Source organism: Pteropus medius, unplaced genomic scaffold, assembly GCF_902729225.1.
Source record: "Pteropus medius unplaced genomic scaffold, Ma_sr-lr_union100, whole genome shotgun sequence".
NCBI classification, from domain to species: Eukaryota; Metazoa; Chordata; class Mammalia; order Chiroptera; family Pteropodidae; genus Pteropus; species Pteropus medius.
Window position 1 is genome coordinate 1,472,338 of NW_024351735.1, and position 26,416 is coordinate 1,498,753.

The 26,416-nt window shown below is 31.8% G+C and overlaps 1 protein-coding gene across 1 annotated transcript in view; it reads right to left on the reverse strand.

Moving 5' to 3' along the window:
* WRN (WRN RecQ like helicase) overlaps window positions 1-26,416 on the reverse strand; it is a 110,932-nt gene that overhangs the window by 16,252 nt on the left and 68,264 nt on the right. Inside the window, 10 exon segments of the mRNA XM_039846431.1 lie at window positions 3,204-3,318; window positions 5,274-5,386; window positions 5,627-5,702; window positions 9,674-9,747; window positions 10,613-10,688; window positions 11,528-11,625; window positions 11,703-11,873; window positions 20,094-20,238; window positions 24,013-24,105; window positions 24,392-24,493. Of these exon segments, the coding sequence (XP_039702365.1) occupies window positions 3,204-3,318; window positions 5,274-5,386; window positions 5,627-5,702; window positions 9,674-9,747; window positions 10,613-10,688; window positions 11,528-11,625; window positions 11,703-11,873; window positions 20,094-20,238; window positions 24,013-24,105; window positions 24,392-24,493 (1,063 nt within the window).

Here is a 26,416-nt window from a genome sequence, read left to right on the forward strand (position 1 = left end):
TTTTACCTTCTAAAACACAAGAACCAATACTAAATTAAAATAATTAAATCCAACAGAATCTGGCTTATTGTAACACACACTAGTCCATTCCTACCCTTAACAAAAGGTGAGTCTGCGGCAAAGTTCAGATACCTGGACAACCGCAGCATGGTGAACAGAGAAGCCAAGCAACACCATAAGACCTAAGGTCTACAGGTTGTTTCTAGGCTCTCCTAGATTTTCAAGGAAGAACACTGTTCAGTAAATGAAAATGAAGTGTTTCCATCTGAGACCTTAGCATGGTCAAATTTGGCCTTAAATTTCTAGGAATGCCTAAAACAAACTCCATTAGCCAGAATGCTGAGGATTAAAGTGTAGGCTATACCTGGAGGCAACAATGGGATATCCCCTCACCAAGGCCTTGGAGATGTGACCACTGTGAGTTACACTGACAAATCCATAAAGATTTTAGGGTTTATGGGACAAAATCATTAAATCATCTATAAATGTGCAACTAAAGGGTCTGGGAACATCCAAAACACTTGGCAAAGTAATATGAGAATAATAATCTCGAGAAGGTAGGGCTAGAATATGAGTCTTATAAACAATAATCTAATCAAACCATGCTCTTTGTAGATAAAAGACTATATGAACAGACAGTGTTCAATTACTGAAACATATACATAGAAAAGACAGAAAAACAAAAGTAGGCAATGCCAATCCAAGCACTGTTCAGATGAGAAGATGTCTTGGCTCAGCTCACTAGATTTGAATATTACAGTTTCTTTGGCAAGTAGTGTATGAGAATGCCTCAACCTGCCTTTGTTGCTGAGAGACTAGTTCAGACACTATCAGAATTTCCCTTTTATATTCTTGGCTCACTAAACAACTTTCAGATAAGCCAGTTTCCTATATACCTTCTTCTATAGAGGAAAACGCACTGGTTGGGTCAAGTGAAACTTTCCAGTTATATGTCTCACTATATATGAATTTGTACTCTAATATATACATATTTACATACATATACACACTATACATAAAACCAAGTTCACAGAGGATATTGCAATCTACTCCCAAAAACGCAACTATTCCATGACAACACATTCAGACTTTCAGGATTTCAAGGACGAAGACGGAAGCCATAGCCTAGACCATGACAAATGTCACATTTGTGAGCAGCCAGCTAGGCTTCCCCAGAAATTATGTGTTCCATTCTGATGCATGTTTTCTAGAAAGTGCAATACAGAGTTATTCTGAAGCTTTAAAATAGAAACAAATATAACACCTGGCTATGTTTTATTTAGGTGTTATTATATGCTCAGAACACCAAATTCCTACCATTAGCGTTATTTAACTGGAATTATGTAGCGTTATTTAACTAGAATTATGTAATTTTAAAGCTTCAGAATAACTCTGTATTGCACTTTCTAGAAAACATGCATCAGGATGGAACACATATTTTCTGGAATTTTGTATTAATGAGAGAGTATAGCACTGATATTATCCCATATGCAAAGAAATGCGAAAAAGGTTTTTATCCTTGGGTCAGATAATTCAAATTCTAAAATTAGGCATCATACATATGACATAAAAAAAGTCAAACAGAAACATTTCTATTTTTCACCAAGCAGTAAACCAATATTCAACTAATATAATTTTTAATTAAAATTCTTGAATGATAGGATATGGATATAAAAATAAATTTATTTCCCAAGAAAAGCTCATAAATATTCTTCTTTATATAGCAACACGTAATATAATGGACCACAATAATAACTTTATTAAAATGATATCAATTATTATTCATCAAGGGACTAAACTCTAACTTTTTAAATTTGTTATAGGTGTTACTATGATTACAGTATGTATGCTGTTTTGATCTATTTTTTATGTATAGTTAAAAAAAAAAAAGCTGTCCATCTCTTTTGAAGCTTTTTTAAGTAGCTGCCAACTATGAATTCATCTTTGAAGGGGTGAACATTTTAAAAACATAATTCTCATAAAATGTATTTCTATAAAATGATTTTAACCTTTTTCCTAAGTTTTAATGGGTTTAATACCCACATCCTCATATTTCAAAGTTTTACTTTGATATTTTAAGTAAATGTATTAAAAGTTTAATGAAAGTGGTGAATAACAAAGCTAGCTAGCTTAATACACATTAAAGTTTATTAATTCATTTCTTTAATAAATGGTTTCAATTTGCAGAATAATCCGGGCATAATTCCTAACCATAGAAATCAGCAGTCACTTTCTCTAACCAGAAAGTTCAAAAAGTTTCATATTTATCCTTTGGAGCATTGACATTTTGCTCTACTTCAATGTCCTCTCCTGAAGAGATGTTGGAAGGGATAAATCTTTCACTATTAAATAGTACTACTAATTCATGAAAGAAGATCATGAAAGAAGATTCTATTATCCAGTGTCCAAAGAGAGAAGACTTATTCAATTACCACTGATAAGTATTATATTCTTTATCAAATTATTAAAAAATTATAATTTCATTTTCAAAATATTCAATATGAAATATAAGGAATTTTCACATGTCTTGTATAAAAGTATAAAAAGAAAATTTTAAGTTGCCAAAGATATTCTGTATCAAAAGAGGGAAATGTTACACATAAAAAGCAGAAGAGTTTTCTACTTAGAGAATGATTCATTCCTAAAGTGGGATCCAATCGCCTTCTGTGCTGGAATATACAGCGTAGTGGAGTTTAAAGAGAGAAACGTTATGGAAATGTTCATGTGTAGTGGGGCAAAAATAAAAGGATAAGAAGAAAATACAATTAAGACTGAAGAGAATACCATGAAACCTACTTAATATCAAAACATACCATTACTGGAATAGAAGCTTAATTAGGGAATATAACAGACAGAAAAACAAAGTGGCTGGGCTCCTTACCAACTAAAGCAAGGATAACTTGCAGTTTTAATTTCTAATTTATCAACCTAAAATACAGGATTTATTCAAATGTTAAAACAGAAACTCCCAACAAAATAGAAAGACATAAATAGCCTGGACAACTACTGTAGTATCATCTTAAAAATTAGGTAACTGGCACGTTCTTATAACTGATTTACTATAGAAACCATCGGAATTCATTTTCTAAGTATCCAGTGTGGAAATGAAAATAAAGGGAGAAAATGTTGCTTTTGAAGGGTGTTTTTTGAAATTATCAAAAATGTTTATTCTCTCATAACTCCTGCAAGCCACAGTATTTTACCTGAATACTATTTACTTGACAGAAATGTTTGATGACTTCCAAGAGAGGGGCCAACATAATAGCTTTGCCTTCGGAAACACCATCGATCCTTTTCACATTTTCAACTGTAGTAGGTCTGTCATTTAAAAAAATTTTTAAGTCAAGAAACCACTGAAACATATCACTCCGGCAGCATAACTGTTTAGCTTCATAGTGAAACTCAATAAACATGTTTTTTCCAACAACCAAAAACAACGTATAATACACATAATGCCTTTCTTTGCTTTCCACCATTTAAAGATTGGCTGTTTAGCAATTTATGAATAAAAACTTTCCAAATAAAAAATTTTAAGTAAATATATTAAAAGTTTAGTGAAAGTGGTGAATAACGAAGCTGGCTTAATACACATCAAAGTTTATTAATTTGTTTCCTTAATAAATGGTTTCAATTTGTAGAATAATACTACCTGGTAAACAGGTCATCATCATAAAAAAAATAGACTAATGTACTACTCTATGACTGATTTTATCATTATTATTATTTTTATAGAAATGAAAAGAAAAACTGTGAGGTACTGAGGACAACTAAGAGGCCAAGAAACTCAGAAGAAATATCATTCAATATTTAAAAAGTGTTTACCTGTAACAATAAACCTAACTACTTTAGTCTTTTAACTCAATGTTTCTTATTGTGTCCAATATCCAAGAGACTGTATGATGTCTTCTTTCTAACAATCTACCAATTTAATGATTACTCCTTTTCCTTTAAATATCTTCATGGAATGTTAAAATGTTTTCTGCATATTTTTAATGAAATAATTATTATAAGATATAAGCACTATGTAATATTATTAGAAAATTCCACACTAATAAAACATCTCTTGGATGAAATTTAGTGACTTTTTTTTTTTACGTATAAGAGACAAATAAAATTACCAAGAAACTATACTTTGGAAATAATTTCTTCTATATATTTATTGACCACACAGTGCTTATTAGGCATTCTGTTAGGTGCTTTGGAAGACACTAAAAGATGAACATTATATCATTATTCACAGAGTTTAAAGTCTAGAAGATATAGCACATATGTTAATAATAACAAAAAAAAATAAAGCACTGTGATAAGTGCCATATGAACATCTTCAAAATTTATATTTATTTCAAAGTTCTTTATGAATACCAAATAGAGGAATTACTTTGATAATAAGAACATGGAAGACTTCACAGAGAAAATAATAATAAAGCCAGATCTTGAAGGATTTCCTAATAGGAGTTTTGGGGACTCAAGGAAACTACAGGACAGAAGAAACATTGTGAATAAGCATGTAGAAATTGAAAAAGGGTCTTCAACAAATGGTGAAAAACCTAAGTAAGATAAACCATTTAAAATTCTGTGATATAGATGAAAAAGTAGGTTTAAGTCCATAAATGTAGGGCCTTAAGTGAAAGAAATTAAGATAGTGGAAACTAGTTAGGCAGAAGTGCAACATAATAAAGATTAATTTGGTATTTACATATGAGATGAAAGAGAAGGGGAGGGTCAGGTAGGCACAGGCTGAGGAAAGAGTAACTAGTTAAAAGTCTTTTGCAATAGGCCAAGGGTAACTGCCTGAGCTAACAGGGTATTAATAAAAAGTGGGAGGAAGGCACAGACAGACACACAAGGAACATTTAAGTGAAAAAGTCTAAAAACTACTTAAATGAGAGGAAGAAGGGGATATATGTTAGAGGAGTGAAAATAATATCAGAGGTTTTAAACATGCATTATTGGGAACATCATAGTATGGCTAATAAAAACAAAGAATTCAAAAAGAAAAGTTTTGGCATTTGTATGAAATGCATGTATGGAGGGTTAGTGGATAATGACTTAGATTTTTTTATGTACTAGATCTGATTGCTGAAACAGTTGGTTTTCATTCACATAGAAACATGGGACTAAAGCTCAGTAAAGGAACTGGTAGCAGCATAAGATATTTGGGAGTCATCAACAGATGTGACAGCTGCAGCCATTGTCATCACTTAAGATAAGTTTTACAAATCTATTACATTAAAAGAAAATTAAGTTAAAATATAAACAAATAGACAGCTTACCTTATTTTGGCCATATCCACCAGTATCTTATTTGTTGCCAGAATAGCAGGAGGAACATCCACTTTACTGGCATATTTCTGCCTACTTTCTACCAATTTGCCATATAATATAGTCTGAACAAAGAACAAAGAACAAAGAAACAACTCAACATTTTTAAAAGTATACTTAGAAAAATCCAATCCTTTATTTTTAGAGTTTCTGATACTATTTTCCTTTAGGATGAAAAATAAACTGAACACTATCTCAGACTCAACTGAAGAACAATTTTCAAAATGCTGGCAACAGAATTTTAAGCATGCATAAAATCATAATCATCCTCTCAAAAACTAACTGCCTCTTTATAAATGCCGTACCTGAGTCTCCTGCTCTTTAGATGAAATAACAAGTTCTGAGGAATTGTAAGATTTTCCTGGTGATTGCAGCATGATGCTAAAATATTTAAAAGAAAAAAATTAATAAAAGCTTTTCTTTCTCCAAATTCACTTTTTATTTCACCCCAAAATGAGAAGATTTCCAAGTCTATACTAACATTTATTCTTCCCAATACCAATAAGCCAATGTTACTTATATGACAGTCTAGATTTGAAACATTTTGGATCAAGTATATTCATTATAATGGTAAAGTTAAAACTGTAATTTGAGTTTTAAAATTGGTGTACTTAAGATTAGCATTTGCCCCATCCTCCTCATCAACCAAATGCTTTGAAGGAAAATACTCCTTCTCTGTACTGAAGTAAAATAACTTTTTTTTTTAGCCAAGATGGATACAATCTATTCTTTGCTGTGATAGCACTATTTTTGTGTGTGTGTGTGAGGAACATTAGCATGGGATTAATCGAATTATTCACACTGTTCTTCAAAATCAAACAAACGAAAATAATCGATGCTAATAACTTCTAAAAAGAAGAATGAAAACACACAACTGGCAAACAACTTGGTATATAAAAAGGTGCTAGGCAACAAACTAGATAAAAATAACAATTTCTACAAGCAGCATTTCTCATTGATTAATCATATAGTGGAAAAGTTATAAAAATGCAATTGTATATATAGAAGAGCCCATATAAAAGATGCCATATTTAAATAAATTCATGCTTTGAGGGATGGGAAGGGGAAAACATGTTTGATATTTAAGAAATGTTTATAAATTTGTTTCGAGAATTCAAAATCTACAGTATAAAGTAAGATTTCATTTTCAGTTATCCAATCCTGTTGCTAAAATTAAATAAATTTGAACTCAACAAAGGATAACTCCAGTTCAAAGAATTAGTAATATCAGGTTGCCCAAGACAATTAGAAATTTGTTTTAAATAATTATACTAACCTTTATCTTACCATTTATGGACATCTTTATATTAATGTACTATTTGCAAGTGGTATTTTAAATTATTTCACAAATAAATTTTATCATCATATATAACTGGCAAAATTCTGGGTAAAATGTCCCTAAAGCCTAAATACATGTAGAAATGTTTAATAAAAAATGCTTCGCCTATGAATGCTATTACCAATGAAAAGAAGTTGAGAATAACTATAATGTATATCATCAAAGAGATAAGTGGAGATATTGTATCCATGAAACAAGAAAAAACTGTTATATATTAAAGAAAGAAGAATGAGAAATTGTTCATAGAAACTAAATTGATAACTAAAAATTAAAATTTCCCTAGGTGGAAGGGGATATAAAGTCAAGGAACTCTCCAAGAGAGTAAACAAACAAGAGACTGAAAATAGAAGAAAAATTAATAATAGGAACACTAAAAACCAAGCAAAGAAAACAAAAAAGACAATTATTAACATCAAGAAAAATTAAGGTAGTGGCAGCCATCATAATACAGTTTGGCTTAGTAGTATATAATATTTGAGTAAATATAATGTAAAAATAAATTATTAACATGACCAAATTTGAAATATAATTATGTTGGGGGGTATTGGAAGAGGGGACAGGAGGGAAGAGGATATGAGAGATAAGCCCTAACCTACCATTATAGGATGTCAACAGAAAATTTCTAAAACCAGTAAGTCAAAAAATAGTAATCTAAGCATGTCACTTAGAAATAGACTACTGACAAATACCAGAGAAACCAGTCAGAAGATTGAGGGTGATTGTTTTTATAGACTTGAACAGAGTGGGTTTTGGGAAGGATGTGAACTGGTATACTTTGTTATATCCCTTTAGGTATCAACTGACTCTAAAACCATGTACATGTATTATTTTAATGAAAATTCAAATGGACTTTAAAATAATAGTTATTGATAGGTAAGCATCTTTCTCACTTCTATACACTAAGCCCATATGGTAAAATTAATTTCTGGACCACTCCACAAGTACCTCAAACTCAGTATATCACTAAACTCCTAATTTTAACCCTAAACATCCAACTCATCAAGTCTGTCTTCCTCTAAAATTGTCCAGTGAAGGGAATGACAAGACTCTTCACCTGCAATCAAAACAGAAACTTAAGCATCGTGTTCAAGTCTTCTATTTTCCTTAACCCACCTATCTTTTCAACCACCAAATCCTAACAATTCTGTTAACTATCTTACAAATCTATTTCTCTCCATGCCCACTGCCACTTCCCTCATGAAAACTACCATCAACTCTTGCAAATGCTACTTCAATACCCTCCTTTTTGATGTCTCTACCACACTGATCCTCCTGACATCCATTCCCGCCATCGTACGTCATCAGTCAGGAGTCTGCTCACTAAGATGCACAAGCCAAATCCATCTGTTCTGGTAAGGCTTATAAGCTAAAAATGATCTTTTATATGTTTAAATGGTTAAAAAAAATCAAAAGAACATTCTGTGACGTGAAAATTATATGAAATTCAAATTTCAGAGTCCATAAATAAAGTTTTATTGGAACACAGCCACACTCATTCGTTTACATATCATCTATGGCTGCTGTGAGGCTACAAAAGCAAAGCTGAGCAGTTGAGACAAACCACTTGGCCCTCAAAGCCTAAACTATCTAATCCTTTACAGAAAACATTTGTCAACCCCTGTTCTCAATCATAAATTTGATTGTGTCACTGTTCTTAAAATACTTCCTTAGCTCCAAATTGCCTTTAAGATCAACTTAAGTGCTTAAAATGAACTAGATATTCTAGGCCCTATTTAATTCTCTAGTCTTAAATTTTACTAGTCCTCTGTGTCCCTCTACCAGGTAATCACTACTATACTGTTGAGTTCCTCGATCATGTCATACCATCTCTTGCTTTGAGGTTTTAGTATATAGGGCATTCCTTTGCTTAGAAAACTTCCCCTCACTTCATCTGACTAACTTCTACTTAAGTCTCAAGTGTCACTTCCAAAATGTGTTTCCAAACTGTTATAACTCTAGAGAGTAATTTTATGTTCCTTTACCTGTATACTCCACTAGAATATAAACTCTAGCTCGAGAGCCAGTGGCTATGTTTCTATTATTCCCCACTGAATCACAGTGTCTAAAATAGTACCTAGCACAAAGAAGATTCCTAGTAAAAACACAATAAATGTTTAAATAAAGAAATGCTTCAGCATATCGAATGAATATATTGTTTTGTATACTCCTTAAGCCTTTCGTTTACATAAAACACAGTAATCACATACTACATATCCAAACAAAAAAACTGTCTGGGGTGGGAGACTGGTACGATAAATGTCTCTATCAGATCCAAAGTAGTATTATCTGTGTAAGTGAGCAAACAATTAGAAAGCTATTATTAGAGCACATTAACTTACTTTTATCTGATATGTATGTAAACATAGCCTATTTAATCTATATGTAGGTCCTGACAAGTTTTTCAAATTCCTCATCTATAATTCTGTACATTCTCTACACTTTTATTAAGTCAGCAAGTCAAATATTAAATGTGAAAGTCCAAGAGGTACATTACCTTTTTTCTCCACCAACTCTAATACCTACATTTTATGTTGCCATAAAATCTTTCTTAAAAAATGGAGTGAGAATGCATATTTCTTACAAATACAAATAATTAGTGTTTAGATGCTAGAGCCTGACAAATATAGATCTGAAAGTCAGCTCTGCCATTAGCTGTATGTTCTTTTGAACAAGTTAACTTTTTAAACACTGGTATCTTCAACTATAAAACAGCAATAAATAATAGTAGCTAACTTATAGGTTGTTGTAAGAATTGAATATTACATATAAAATGCTTAGCACTTAGCATAGAGCCTGGCAAACAATAATATCCAAGACGTATTAGCTATTAAATTAATATTAATACTATCATTTTATAGGTCTGCTTTAATAATTATAACATTGGAAGCTTATGCCTTAACTTTAAATTTCTTTTGCCAATGAAATGGACCAACATATGACAGACCTTCCTCTTTAGGAAAGAAAGAAAAAAAGTGTTGGTAAGTATAGAAAATAAAAAATTTGAACTCCATACCTTTTCTTAGGAAAGTCACTCGCAGAAGAAATTTCATCATATGTTTTGTAGGAATACATCTTCTCCAAGTTAGACTGCTTTTAAACATATAAAGGTTAATTTTAAAAAATTAGAAGTTTCGAAAAACTTTTAAGTATGAAGAAAATAAGTACAACATCTCACAATGACAATTTTTCCTCTAACCAAGTCATCAAATAAATCACTTGAAAATAAGCTCATGAATTACGAATTTCTAGGGTTCTAAAAGCAGTTAGAAATGCAACATAATGTCCCATTCCTCCCAAATCTGTAGAAAATCTATGATCAAAAGAATTCTTTGAGACATAGCAGGAGCCCAGGTTACAAAGATGATTCAATTACATTCCACATACTTGAATAAAGCAGAAAAAGTTCACCTGAAAATTTAATTCAGTATTTTTGTCTATTACTCCAGTGTTTTAATTAGCTGAAGTCTGCCTGTGGGTTAGTATTTATCTGTAATAGTCACTTAAGATCCAAAAACAAAGCAAGAAAATGTGTGTGTGTGTGTGTGTGTTAATGTGTGTGTGTGTGTGTGTGTGTGTGTGTGTTTTCATGTGTACATGTGACTTTAATGTGAACATTTAGGAATCAGGCTTATTTTTCTATCAACTATAAGTATCATAATATGCCTCTCAAAAAAAAAAGAAAACCAATTCCAAGCCAAAAGAGTTATAAAGTAGGTTTAAAAGAATCAAAATAATTTACTTTTTCAAATTCTACTAACTGTTTTATTAATCCAGAAATCATATACCACAATTTTATTCTGTTCATTATCACTTCTCTTTCCAAATTTTATGTTTTGTTATATATGGCATTTTCCTCTTTAGTTGGAGGGAAAATGAAATATAAATTTTTTAAACAGGAGTAGCAGGAATAAAAATAAAATAAATAAGAACCACCTCTTTAATAAAAACAAACCTTATCCTTTGCAGTTAATTCAATTGTTACCTGATTGGAAGAATGCTGTTCAGTGCCCAAAGACACAGTTTTAGATCTGAAAAATAATATATTATCATAAATGTTAAAATGTAATTATGTAATATATGAATCAAAATACCTCCAATTCTTAGAAAGGCAGAAGTGATTATTCTTCTAGAGCTGATGATTTTTAAAACTGATTTTTTTCCCAGATAAATCTCTGGAAAGAACTAAAGCTGTTTAAAGTTTAAGTATAAAACTGTTTAAATTTTTTTAGATTTAAAAAAAACCTGATAATCAATCTAATGCTCTACATAGCGATTATAGTCAACAATACCTATAACTTTGAAGTTGGGAACAGACTAGATCTTAATTGTTCTCAACACAAAAAAGAATTATGTGACCTTATATAAGTGTCAGCTAAAGCTACTGTAGTAATCATATTGCACTAGATAAACATATCAAACCAAAATGTTGTACACTTCATCTTACACAACGTTATATCAATTATATCTCAATTAAAAAAACTGATAAATGATTGATAACACGTAAAGGTACTAAAAAGTAGGTAACAAATGTACTACCTTCCCACCTTCTACATTTAAAAAGGAAATACGATATATGGATTCTTCAACACTGATCTCAATGCTGCTTCTTTAATCAATAGGAAAGCAGCTTTCTAAATATTATATTCAACCACTTTCCATCAACCAAGAAAAGTGTTTTGAGATTTATCCTTATCCCACTAACATATACCCCAACCTGACTAAAAAAGATATGCAAAAACAGTATCTTTACACATTTTACCTGTGTGGTACCTGTAAATTGAATATAATTTGAATCATGTAAACAACAACAATCATTTAAACAACAACAAAAAAAAACCAGAAGTTACAAAAAAACTGAAAAATTAACCTTGATAGAAGAAATTGTCTTGGACACAATTCTTCATTAGCTTGAAGAATAAGTCTCTGAGGAGATTCTGTATTGGCTTTATGAAGCCAACTTCTACCCTATTGAACACAAAAAGAATCTTTTAATACAGAGTGAGAAAAATTATATCAAAAAGGTAGACTTCTACATTGTTTACCTTGTTTGTGAGAGTGCAAATCTTTGCAAATTTGCTACCCCCAGAATGTTCTACCAAGAATCCCTCAGTTAGGAGGTGATGGAACAAAGCCTTCCACCAACTCTCTGTTTGATCCTTGCCAGTGCCAAAGAAACTGTGACTGCGATATTTATCCGGAAGACGCTGAGAATTCTGAAATTAGGAATAAAATCAATATCTTAAAATGCTTATTTAATTAAAAAGGAAGTAAAACATAAAACCAACTATTGATTCTTTGAATTTAACACTATATTTCAGCTTTAAGAACCAACAAGATTTTATACTCATCCGGTTTGCTCTGAATAGTTAAGTCACGAATAAATATATAATAAAAATAGTGTTCCTTCTGTGTTTTAAAAAGAATGGCAGGAAAGTTCACATACAATTCACATGCATTTCCCAATGTATAGGTCTGGATATGTTTGGAATATTTAACCTTTGCTGTTTATACCTTTTATGAACATCCTCACATTAATGATTGTAATCTACAGCTCTAGACTAGAAGCACAGGTGTTAGAAGGCAGCGTGACCCAACAGCTCGTAACCAGTGAGCGTAGCGCAACAACTCAGTCTCCACTGCATGGTTGTTGTTATTGTGCTGGTTTTTAAAATTTTATTATTAGTGTCAAGTATACAGTACATTAGTTAGACATTTAAATAGTTTATAAAATAATCTTTCTGTCCTCTGCCTCTACACCTAGCCATTACATTACTGCTGACTACATTCCCTAGGTCGTGCTCCCCATCCCCGTCACCATCTATCAACTACTAATTTGAACTTCCTCAAGCCTTCACCCCATTCTCCCAGTCCCTCAACCCCCTTCCCCTCTGGCCATCACCAGATTGTCCTCTATATTTGTGAGTCTGTTTTTGATTAGTTTGTTCTTTTTGTTCCTCAGATTCTACATACAAGTGAAATCAAATGGTATTTATCTTTCTGACTTATTTCACTCAGCATACTAACCTCTGGGTCCATCTAAGTCATTGAGAATGGTAGGATTTCACTTGTTTTTATGGCTGAGTAATATTCCATTGTATATATGAACTATACCTTCTTTATCCAGTCGTCTGTTGATGGGCATTTAGGTTGCTTCCATATCTTAGCTATTGAAAACAGCACTGCCATGAACATAGGGATGCATAAATCTTTACGAATTATTGTTTTGGTTTTCCTTGGATAAATACAATTTCTTGGTTAAAAGGCAGAAGTACAATTTCTCGGTTAAAAGGTAGATCCATTATTAATTTTTTGAGTAACCTCCAGACTGTTTTCCATTGTGGCTATACCAATTTGCAATCTCATCAACAGTGTGTTAGAGTAACCTTTTCTCCACATCCTTGCCAACACTTGCTGTTCTTTGATTTATTGATGACACCCATTCTGACAGGTGTCAGGTGATTTCTCATTGTGGTTTTAATTTGCATTTCTCTGATGATTAGTGACCTTGAGCATCTTTTCAATCTGCATTTCCTCTTTGGAGAAATATCTATTCAGGTCTTCTGTCCTTTTTTAATTGGATTGTTTGTTTTTTTCTTTGTAGTTGAGTTATATAATTCTTTATATATTTTGGGTATTAATCCCTTATCAGATGTATCATAAATGAATATATTCTCCCAATTAGTAAGTTTGTGTTTTCATTTTGTTGATGGTTTCCTTGCTGTCCAAAAACTTTTTAGTTTGATGTAGTCCCATTTATTTTTTTCTTTTGTTTCCCTTGCCCAAGGAGATATGTCTGAAAAGAAATTACTAGTAGCAATATCAGAGATTACTGCCTATGTTTTCTTCTAGAAGTTTTATGGTTTCAGATCTTATATTTAAGTCTTTAATCCATTTTGAGTCTATTCTTGTATACAGTGTAAGAAGGTGGTCCAGTTTCACTTTTTTGAGTGTATCTGTCCAATTTTCCCAACACCATTTATTGAAGAGTCTGTTTTTACCCCATTGTATATTCTTGCCACCTTTGTCATATATTAAATGAACGTATAGGCATAGATTTATTTCTGGGCTCTCTATTCCGTTCCATTGATCAATCTATCTGTTTTTATGCCAGTACTATGCTGTTTTGATTACTGTAGCCTTGTAGTATAGTTTGATATCACTTAGTGTGATATCTCCAACTTTGTTCTTCATTCTCAAGATTGTTGTGGCTATTCAGGGTCTTTTACGGTTCCATATAAATTTTAGAATTATTTGTTCTAGCTCTCTGAAAAATGCCATTGGTATTTTGATAGGGACTGTACTGAATCTATAGATTGCTTTTGGTAGTAGGGCCACTTTAATGATGTTGATTCTTCCTACACATGAGCACAGTATATGCTTCTATTTATTTGTATCTTCTTCAATTTCTTTTTTCAATGACATAATTTTCTGAGAACAGGTCTTTTAGCTCCTTGGCTAATTTGATTCCCACATATTTTATTGTTCTCGATGCAACTGTAAATGGGATTGTTTTCTTAATTTCTCTTTCTGAAAGTTTATCATTGGTATATAAAAATGCAACACATTTCTGAATGTTAAATTTGTATCTTGCCGCACCATTTCTGGAACTTGATGGCTATGAAGAATCTCCCATCAGAATCCTCTCTTTACTTAGGAAAAATATCTCAAAAGCAGCAACTGTTTAGCATGCACCTGTTTTTTGATGATGATTGTGCTTTTGATGATTGTGCTTTTGTTCGTAATGCACTGCAAAGTTTACTTCATCATTTCTGATTTAGCTGATTCACTCAGATATACCAGAAAAAGCAGATGCATGCTAAACAGTTGCTGCTTTTGAGATATTTTTTCCTAAGTGAAGAGAAGATTCCGATGAGAGATTCTTCATAGCCATCAAGTTCTAGAAATGTTGGGGAAGCTTATCTGTCATGCAATTCTCTTGTTCTCTAATGGAGATGACTCTCCCTACCTTCACTCTCTATAACGTACTTTTCCATTCGCTTTGCCCTCTAACTACCTCTCTCATTCATCTTACACAGTATATACTACTTTCAAATGCATATAGTAGTATATGTAGGGCTTTATGGAAAATTGCTCCTATCTAATGTATTTCTGGTGAATATGGCAGACTGTAATTCAAAGGTCATTCTAACCTTCATCCACTGTTAGTCTTCTACTACAGAATATGGGAAGTTACAAACACTATTTCTCAAACTCCCTTTCAGCTAGAGTTCTGAATATAATTTAAGTTTCTCTAATCAGAGGCACTTATATGACATCTGTAAGCAGGAAGTGAAGTAAGGCTGCTCCTCTGGCTATTTTTGCAGGTGCATGACTGTGGAGGTATTTGCTTTTTACAAGAAAGTGTGAGCAAAGAATCCAATATATAACTACTACCTTCCTAAGTACTAAGAAGCATCCGTTTTGTTGATACAGATTATAGCAGGTTCAGGGGGGTTCCCAGAGCAAGCAAAAGTAGAACCTTCCTGATTGTTACAGCCCCCTGTATAGTGCAGCTTGGGGTCAGGTGGGGTAGTGGAAGCTTCCCGAATTGACAGATGGCTTCTTGATCACAGAAGAGGCAGCAGTGGACTATTTTGCAGTATAATCTTATTAAATTATAAGCTATTTAATATCCAGTAATAATAAGTACCTTTCTGTTTAAATTACTTAGAGTGATTATGAGCTTTCTAATATAAACAGTGTATTTTAGGCTATATTCATGTTTTTGTCTCTTGAATATGTCAAGAGGTTACTGTATTCTAAATATTTCAATATAAAATGCAGTCTAAATTTTTAGAAAGAGGCACAACTTGTCATTCAACATTTTTACATTTCATCTATACTCTATTGTAGGTTTAACAATCAACACATATAAAAATCCAAGGATCAAGATCAAACAAATTTATAGGATGAGTTTCAACAGACATAACTGAGGCACTATAAGGCTCTCAATTACAAATGTATTGGTTTTATTCAACTGATACGAATATTCTAGTTACAATTTTATCACTTTGGAATGTGAGAAATATGAATACAAGTGAAATTGCCTAAATAAAGCTAATCCCTCATACAAAGGAAATCTAGGCTGAAATAAGATTAAATTAGGATACATTTCAATCAGAGACACATCAGGGCCTACATACTGAGCTTGAAACATGAGCTTCCAATAAGTTTAGTTAACAGAATCTATAACATGCATTCTATTAAATCTTAAAAATAGAAATAGAATTCTTATTAAAATTAATAAGTAATACACTTTAGTAGCATGATGATTTACAAAATTTTATTAGAATAAGATTTACAGAAACAGAAGCACCCAATTTGTTAACAATTCTTACCTATGCTAACTGAATTTGGGTTGATTTGAGTAGAATGTTTAAAATCAAACATTATACAATTTCATAGCTGGAAGGAATGCTGCAAACTCTTTGATCTACTTAGTTATTTTTTACTCACATTGCTAACAAATAATCAGAGGCTCAAAGATATTAAGTGGTAAAATAAGGTCCAAGAGCTTGGATTAGAACACAGGCCTTCAGACTATTAGTTCTAATCTTTTATTACGATACACACACACAAATATACATGTATACATATACACTGATTGTAGTTAGTACAGCAAGACTAACTGAGTTCAAATCAGAGCTCTGGTACTTACTAGCTTCTGGACTCTGGGCAAGTTACTTAACTTATCTGTGCTTCTATTTCCTCAGCTGCTATACAAGAATAATGTTTCTATCTCTTAGGGATGTTGTGGTGATTGAGTAACCAGGACAGAGCCTGGCTCAATAACATTAACTTTGTTTTTATTAGTTAACAGCTGATCCTTTAATTCAACCTGAATTTCTTAATCCAAAAGCAAAAAGCACAGTTTAGTGTCTAGGCAGTTTTCCCTGGAATACTTGTATTGGCACACAACATCTTCCAGGGCTTAGATTTGTAGTAAAGAGACTCTATTGCTTGCAAACCAATCACGCCAAAGGTATTTAGCTGCATAACTAGTATACTTATTAGCAACCTGGACACTAAAAATTATTCCTCTAGCCTTTCCTTTCAGAAAAAAACCTGAAGTGAATGAACACATTTACTAGTATGAAGTAATGAGATTTTCTTTTCTAATCAGTAGAGAGTAACTGTCCCTTCCTCTCATAATCAACAATCATGTGAATACTGTATACTGTGTGAATAAATTTACATTGTTTTGTTTCCATAGCAATCACCACGGACGGAAAGCTGCTATAGAAGATACAGAGATTTGGGCGTTGATTTTAAGGAGGGCACAATTTTACGTACACATTCCTTACCAATCACAAATCTTCATTCTATCATATCTAGATCATTCTATCAAAAATAAAAATTTTAAATTGCATGTGAACTGCATAATAAATAGAAAAAGCACTAGAATAGTTGTCTGGAAAGCTGCCTGTTCATCCTTATTTTGGCACAAAGTAACAGTATGACCTAGAAAAGGTCATTTAACTTTCTGGTACCAATCACTGTATCAACCACTGTAAAATAATGTTGTAGGATTAAATAGTCTCTTTGCCTTAAAAGTTTATACTTCTATGGAATGTACTCAAAAAGGGAAATTATCATCTCATTCTTTTCCTTTAAAAATAAGGTTGGAAAAATAAGGGGCACCAAACTGGTATATTGGGAAACATGGAAACCTAATAATTGATGGATAAGTGTTAGAATAAAGACTGCTGACTGGCTTGAGTATACAACTCAAAGTATCACTTCCTGATAAAAGCAAAATCTTTGCTCCACTATCTAATAGAGGAAACAAATAAACTTGTCACTTCTCCGGATTAACTTATTTAAAAATCACAATTGCTTTTTGTGGTGATTCTTTCTTTTGGGAATGCCACATTTCCTCCACCTTTCTTCCCTCGTTCCATCTCTGAATACCAAAATCTACTACTATATCGCCCACAATATAGAAACTTCCAGTGATACCTTCACAAAGACTTCTCTAATTTCCCAGCTGTTAACAAGCATTCTCATTTCAGGACTTAAATAATTTTACTTTATGTCTCTTCATATGTCCCTTATCTCTTTCTATGCTGCACTATATTTATTTCTTCCTGAGTTAACACCTTTTATACTAGATGATAAGTCTGATCTAATTCAGTTTTGGATTATCCACAAAACGGTATAGTGCTCTATATAAAAATATATGTTTAAGAACTAGTGGAAAAAACAGTAATAAACGCTAACTCGAAAAGTTTTATATCACTATGGCCTTTAATTACAACACAAATCCATAGTTTCTATTTACATTTTTACTACTTTTTTTTTCCTTCTGCCTCTTTCCCAGTTCATACAGGCCAAAAAAAGATTACATCTGCTACTTCAGAGCTTAAGGTAGTCATTTCTGGAGGTGTTATTATATGTATAAAATAAAACCAAAAATAAAGTAACAATAATGATCTCTAGAAATACAATTCAATCAAATGAAATAGCTTATGCAGAAATTTAACATTAGACAGTTTGAAAATTATAAAGGGTGATTAAAACTACCAATAGTTTTCCAATGGTAGTCAAAGCATCTTTTATTAAAAGTGTTATCTAATTCTGCCACCATGATAGATGAGGTGTAGCAGTTTGATAATGTGACCAGGAAAGAAGTTTCGCTTAATCTCCTGGTAATGCAAATTAATGACTGTGGTTTTGTTTTCTAATCTATAAAAATAAGATAACTGCATATCTTATCACTTATTCACACAGAATCTAAAGATATTTATGTGATGAGCTGTTTAGACAGCTAAAATAAAGTTCCTTAGGCAACATTTACACTATTTAATTTCTAACTAAACTTGTGCTTTAAAAACAAAGTTTTAAATTCCATTCGCAAATACCTGGATAAACTACATAATCATTTATGCTACTTAGAAAAATCTTATGTAAGAAAGAAGAATCATGTGCTGCTGAAATTATATTTGTTTTATCTATATATGTAAAAATATTATCTTTAAATAAACTCCAAAAGTTCCCAGTATAAGATATTTATCATCTTACAGATCAAAATTATCTACAAAGATTAATTTTGTCTAAATTAGTTAAGGTGGATGATTTACTAAATTCTCAAAGGAATTACAATTTTTAAAACAATATCCCAATAGATTCCAAGATCACTGAAATTGAGGGTAGAAAAAAAACTTGTCTCTTTTTCACTGCAGTTAATGTCTACAAATTTTCATTAAGTGGTACTTTTAAAAAAGTTTTACACCTTTATCTAGCAAGGGTAGTATAAAATTTCACAAAGAATAAACTTCTTAATTTGAAGACTCCCAGAAGAGGCTGCCAGTATAAGCAGTCTGACTTGGTTTTCAAATAATAGGTGAAATCTGATCCCTCTTGTGACCAGTCCAAGTTTGTCTAGGAGTCCACTTACACTTATTTGTTGATACTGGATACTATTGGATTATACCAAATTAAAACAAGGATAATTTTTATAAATTATACATTCAACTGGGATACACAGGTTTTGAAGATGACGAAGACAGAAGAAATTTTTATAGACCTCAATTATATTTAATCTAGCCCTTGAACCTTAAATTCTTTTTATAAAAAAAATTAGAACTCATAGCAGGTAAAACCAAGTCCTTAGTCAACACTATTATTAAATTTCTAATCAAACGAATTTTAAAATCCATTCAGAATCTAAAAACATCAGTACCCAAAAAGTTTATGTTTTCAACACATTTCACTGAAAATATTTATAACTGACTAATTTAATATGTCCCTTTCTAAGCAAAATAAAAATTCAGAAAATATTTACATGAAGCTTTCAAGTATTTAATAAATAAGTGCTTACCTAAATGATTTTTTAAATTCTACATACAAAGAGAGAATTTTAATCTCTACTTTTGAGTACATTTTTAATAAACATGTTTGTAAAGGATTCTATTCCACTTTTGATTTATTCAACTAATATTAATATGCAATACTTAGCTTTGCTTTACAGACTTCTAAATCAGGAATAAAATCATATAAACAAAGGACTCCAGAAAAAGCTGTTTAACTGTAAGGGTTGTGATTTATTCATATTTACCTGTAATTGTTAGCATAATGCTGGCACACTAATCACTCAAAAAAAAAAGTAGATGAATTAACTAACTATTCATTGGCAGAGAGATACAGATAAACAGATATAGATATAGATATACATACGCACATGGCCAAAGATCATTTTTACTAATAATCACTAAGATTAAAGTTTTACTCAAAGAATTTACTACTTTCTGGGGCACCAAAAAACACAATTTTGTTCCACTTGTCCATTGGCACAATGAATTAATATGACTCTAATTTCTAATTTCTAATAATTCCTCTAAAGCCAAAGCTACAACTATAATACAGTAAACTTCTGAAGAAAGTGTAATAGGAGTAAAAGAAGAACTATGAAGGTGATTCACAGATTCACTTACAGAACCTCGGAGAAATAAAATTGGAACTGCAATTCCAAACATTCCTCCTAAGATATTCACAGCTGATAATAGCTGGAATGCTTGTGGACCAAAGTCCTGTGATGATGCATCATCCGAGTCAGCAATGGAATAGCAATGATCCAATCTAAATAAAAATAATAATATGTTAGAAAGCTTAACCAAAGCATGTATCTTTAGAAATAAAAAGATTTAGTGTAATAATTAGCCAAGTAAAAAAATATCTCAAAAGTGCCAACTGCTTCAGAAGCTACAGATAAAGTAGAGAAATAGCCAAGAGCTATACTATAGCCAAGAGCATGTGAAGTATGTAAAACATGAAATATAAAGTATAATATAGCATCACAGGTATGTTATGCTGATGGTTCTCAACTCTAGTGCCCTAGAACTCAAGTTTCACAGGAGGTACCTCAGACCATAGACAGAAAAAGAGGAAGAAGTTCAAGCAATCAGAGAGCAGAATTATAGCTCGAAGAGCTCGCTTGATTATATAAATATTGGATTTCTGTGTTAGGTTTTAGTAGAAGAAAAGTTTTGTTGCCAAAAAACATTTTTTAATTATCATTGAGTTTTAAAATGTTTTAATTTCCAGTTTGATTTTTTCTTTGATGAGTTATTTAAAACTGTTATTTTTAATTTTCAAATGAATGAGAATTTGTTTATCCTTTTACTTCTAATTCAACTGCATTCTGGACAAAATGTGGTATATTTGTTCCAACACATTAAAAACTTTTAAGACATGCTACAGTCTAATACAGGGTTCAGAAAACTGTTATCAAGGATCAGATTAAATAGTTTAGGCTTTGTGGGCCATGTGGCTTCTGTGTCACAACTACTCAGCTCAACCCTGCAAAAACAGCCATAGATAATATATAAACAAAAAGGCATGGCTCTTTCCCAAGGAAACTTTATGCACAAAACAGGCAGCAAGTTTGGTCCACATGCCATAGTTTGCCAACCCCTACTCTAATACATAGTCAATCTTTATAAATATTCCAGGTATGTGTAAGAAGTATAGTCTTTAATTCAGTGCTTCCCAACTTGTGTGCTGCAAATGGATTATAGGGGTGCTTGAAAGGTTAATCACTTCAGTCCTTGGGGTTCTGGACAGAACCTAGACTCAACTAGCCTCATTTGCTATACAGGTACCATCATTAATTATGTGGGCATGAAATAAAAATATCTGAGACACACTGCTCTAATTGACATGTCTATATACAACATGTCTATATACAACATGTCTATATACAACATGTCTGATAAATCAAACATTACTATGTTGACCAAATTTTCAATAGCTTACTAATTTTTTGATTGCTTAACCTAACAATAACTAAAAGTTTATGTCAAATCCTTCTACTTTGATAATGAGTTTGCTAATTTCTTCTAGCTGTTTTGTCAATTTGTGCTTTAGATATTTGTAAGTTTTTTAAGGCACAGAAAACAATTCTATCCTCTTGGTGAAGGAACTATTTATTACTACATAGAGAATATCTCACCTTTAATAATACTTCATTTGTCTAATAGTGATACAGCTACCACAACCAGGTATACGGTTAATTCAACCAGATATACCATTTGTTTTATTTTTTCAATAACAGTGAAATCGATTGTGTGTGTGTATATGTGTGTGTATCTCTCTCTGTGTCTGTATAAAGTTTTACAAATTTGAACACATCCAAGGATTCATATGCATAGACTCATCTAACTACTCCCACAATCAGCTACCATCACCACAATCAAGACATACAACAAATCCATCACTGCAAAATACTCCCTTGTGCTATTCCTTTGTAATCATATCCTCCCCCACCTTCTGGAAACCACTGATCTTTTCTTTATCCCTACAGTATTGTCTTATGTTTGAGAGGATATCATATAAATGGGATCATACTATAGAAATGGCATTATTTCTTCTTGTAAATGTTTGGTATAATTTGCCTTTGAAACCATTTGGGCTAGGTAATTTTATTTTCAGGTTTTTAACAATGATCCCATTTCTTTAACAGTTGTAGGACAAATCGGGTTATCTATTGCACTGTGGGTGAGTTTTGTTAGCTTGAGGGTCTCAAGAAATCGCTCTATTTCATCTAAGTTATTAGATGAAATAACTCAGTGCATGAATGTACATGCACTGAGTTATTCATAGTGTTTCCTTATTATCCTTTTAATATCTGCTAGGTTTATAGTGAAATTCCTTTTATTCCCGATATTGGTAATCTGTGTGTCCTCTCTTTTTCTTTCTTTGTTAGAAGCTTCCATCAATTTTATTGACATTTTCAAAGGCTGAGCTTTTGAGTTCATTAGTTTTCTCTACTGTTTTTGTTTTCTATTTCATTAGTTTATGCTCATATCTTTCCTTCTGCTTCCTTTTAGCTTACTTTGCTCTTTTTTTCTTCTTAAAATGGAAGTTTAATTACTGATTTGAAACTTCTATTGTATTTAATGCTCTAAATTTCCCGCTCAGTATTGCTTTAGCTGCTGTATCCCATATATTTTATATCTTCATTTCATTCCATTCAAAATATTTTCCAATTTACCCTGAGAATTCCTCTTTGGGTTATTTAGTAGTGTATTATTTAATTGCCAAATATTTGGAGACTTTCCTGTCATCTTTCTGTTATTGGTTTCTATTTTCATTCCATTATAGTCAGAAAATATACTCTGTATAATTCTTTTAAATTTAAAGTTTATGACCCAGAATATGGTCTATATTTGTGAATGTTACATATGCACCCAAAAATAATGCAAATTCTGCTGTTGTTGGGCAGTATACGATTAAATCCAGTTTGTTGACACTTCTGTTCATTTCTCCTATCTTCTTACGGATTTTCTACTAGTTCTATTACTTACTGAGTGAAGATGTTAAAGTCACCAACTATAACTATGAATTTCTCTATTTCTCCTTTCAATTCTGTCAGTTCTTTTGTTAAGTATATACACACTTGGCTTTATGTGTTCTTGGATATGATGGTTAATTTTATGTGTCAACTTGGCCTGGCTATGGTGCTCAGTTGTTTGGTCAAACACTATAGTCCAGATGTTATTATAAAGGTATTTCATAGATGGGATTATATTTACTATCAGTTGCTTTAAGTAAAGAAGATTATCCTTGATAATGTGAGTGGGTCTCGTCCAAGCAGATGAAGGTCTTAAAGAGCAAAGACAGGTTAGCTACAAAATGAGGAATTTGGACTCAAGACTGTTAACGCAAAATCCGGCCCAATTTTCTGGCCTGTCAGCTTGCCCTACATATTTCAGGCTTGCCAGCCTCCACAATTTTACGAACCAATTCCTTAAAATCAACCAATCAATCAATCAATCTGTGCGTGTGCGTGTGTGCGGTGTGTGTGCGGTGTGTGTGTGTGTGTGTGTGTGTGTGTGTGTCGAGAACCCTTAGTGACACATTGGTAGACTGATCCTTTTATCATCATGTAATATCCTTCTTCATCTCCGGTAATATTCTTTCTCCAAAGTCTCCACTGTCTATCAAAATAATAACTCCAGCTTTCTTTCGATTAATGTTTTCGTGGTATTAGTTTTTATCCTTTTATTTTTAACTACTTAAATAATTATACCTGTAGTGGATTTCTTATGAACAGAATATAGATGAGTCATATTTTTAAACCAAATCTAACAATATAAACTTTTAAATGGTGTTTTAGACTATTTATATTTGATGTTACTATTGATATGTTTAGATTTAGGTCTATCATTTTATTGGTTTGTGTATTTATAAAGCAAAATATTACTTGCTTTGTCATCTACTTACATAAATAAGTTCACTATTTTGTTTAAATAAAACTGCAATACATATTGTTAAACAAAAGCTGAATTAAAAGTATTTGCAAAGGAGGAGAAACAAAGTCTTTTAGAATGTCCATCTAGAAGAAATCTTTACCTGGATTTGCAATTATCACAGCATTTTTCAGTTCCCATAATACCCGAGGAGGCCTTTCGTAGTTGTTTGTCTTCAAAATGAGATAAGATGATTCTACCCAAGAGAAAATTTAAAATTAAATAAAAGAACAAAAACGTATATGTTAAATTCATTGCTGAAAATCATGAGGTGAAATCATCATTTATTGATTCACGTGGGACCTCATTATTTGGCTTCAGTTTACTTAAAAAAAAAAACGTTGCCTTAAAAATTCAGCACATATGTAAGTAACACCAACAAAATATTGTTTCTAAATATTCCTAATTATTTTGCAAAACTTTTTTCTTAAAAGAGCAGCATCCATAAATCCATGCTATTAATTGATATAAATAATACATACCGTCGCCTACAACTGCTGGAATGAAGATATTTTTCCATCTTTGCCAACATCTTTAATTTGTATAATCGAAATTTTTCATTCTGTATCTCACTAAGACGATACCTATCAATTAAAAATATCACAGGAATATATAAATTGCATTAGAGATTTTTACTTTGTTTACTTATTACTGTTTATTTTTCATAACCTATAACAACACCCATATCCCTATCAAGACAAAGAACATTTCTATCATCCCAGAAAGTTATTGTGTGTCCCTTCGCAGTCATGTCCTCTACAAGAGGCAAGCATTTTTCTGATTTTTTTATGAAAAAAGTTTTGAAAGAATTCACCTATGTCCAAGCATCAATTTTTTAGCTGCCTTAGAAAAATTATTATAAACCCTAAAGTTTTTCATTTTAATTTATGCTACATGCTTTTTGGCAATCTTTCTACTATATATGAATTTTTACTTCTTCCCAGTAAAAGGTTATTCTTTATTTAAATTTATTTTATATGAGAAACTAAAAGCACCTATGTAAGCACCTATGATCCAAATATTAACCTAGATCCCTACTGGCTCTTCAGAGGACCTCTCAGCTCTTTAAAACTATCTCTTTGTATGATAGGGTATTATGAGACACCAGTAAAGTATCAGAATTAATTTCCTTCTTCAAACAATTACAACTGGTTTTTTTCAAAAATACTAAATTTATTTAAAACTGTTAAATAAATCTAAAATATATTTGTTTGTTTTAAAGTTAATGCTGCTATACCTCATCTTGATTCTGTTAATTCTAGTTTTCTGTAAAGAAATTCCATGAATATCAGATATCAGATGATGACAATTGCCCAAATAGCTTTCCAAGAATTCTTTTCAAGAATAAACAGAAGTCTGAGTTGAACAGGTTTCAGATATTTCAAAAGAAAACAATGATTCACCTATAAGATCCTCATCAAAATGGGCCTCATCAAAATGGGCCTCACTCATGAATATTTTGACTATCCACCCTTCTGAATGATAAAAAGACCTCTGGTACAATTTTCAAGGATGACACCAACAGGGAATCCAGTTAAGTGAGTTCTAGAAAGTCTGAACACACAAATGATCTCTTATTCAAAAACATTCTTATCATCTGACACCACTAACCACCCTTCCATACACAGGTATACTTTGGAGATACTGCAGGTTCGATTCCAGACCACTGCAATAAAGTAAGTACCACAATAAAGCAAGCATAAACTTTTTGCTGGCGGAGAGTCTTGCTTTTAATTTTGTAAAAAATGCAATATCCATGAAGCGCAATAAAGCAAAGTGCAATAAAACAAGATATGCCCGTAATTTCCTTAAAAGTCTCTTCCAGTTATTGACTCTAGTTCCTGGGTTAGCGTCTAACTTCATTCTTCCTAGGTCATGCACTGAAAAATAGTTCCTCTTTTGCTTTATTTGTTTAGCTCACCATCTTCTCAGAAAGAATAAAGAAAACAAATGCCTACACTCTTAAGAACTACATTCTTTCTTACATTTTGTTCTGATGACCTACATTTAACTAATCTTATAAAGTCAGTAACAAATTTAAGAAAATAAAATTACAAGTCTCTAACATCAAATCAAATGAATATTCTTCTTTGGGGACTATTACAATAGTTAAAATACAATATTTCACAGAATAAAAACAAGTGGAAAAAGAAGAAAAATTCTAAAAACAATATCATAAATAGAAATCAGTTGGAGCCAGCAGAAGATTTATTAAATTGAGATTAACTTGCAAATTACTCCCTTAAAAATTACAATAAAACTATTGGGTTTGACTGTTTAAAATAATAGCAAAAGCAGACATTGAGACTTTGCTAAGGGTATGGCTTCTGCAATATGAAATGTAAAATTACACACTTACGTTGATGACAAGTTTCTTCTCTCAGTCATAGGATTCTAGCATAGAATAGACTCTAAACATTTTGTGAATTATAGTGACCTTTGCAGTTGAGAACTAGACTCCATTTATTCTAAAACTTTTTGTCTTTTCTAATAGAAGAGGTTTGTCA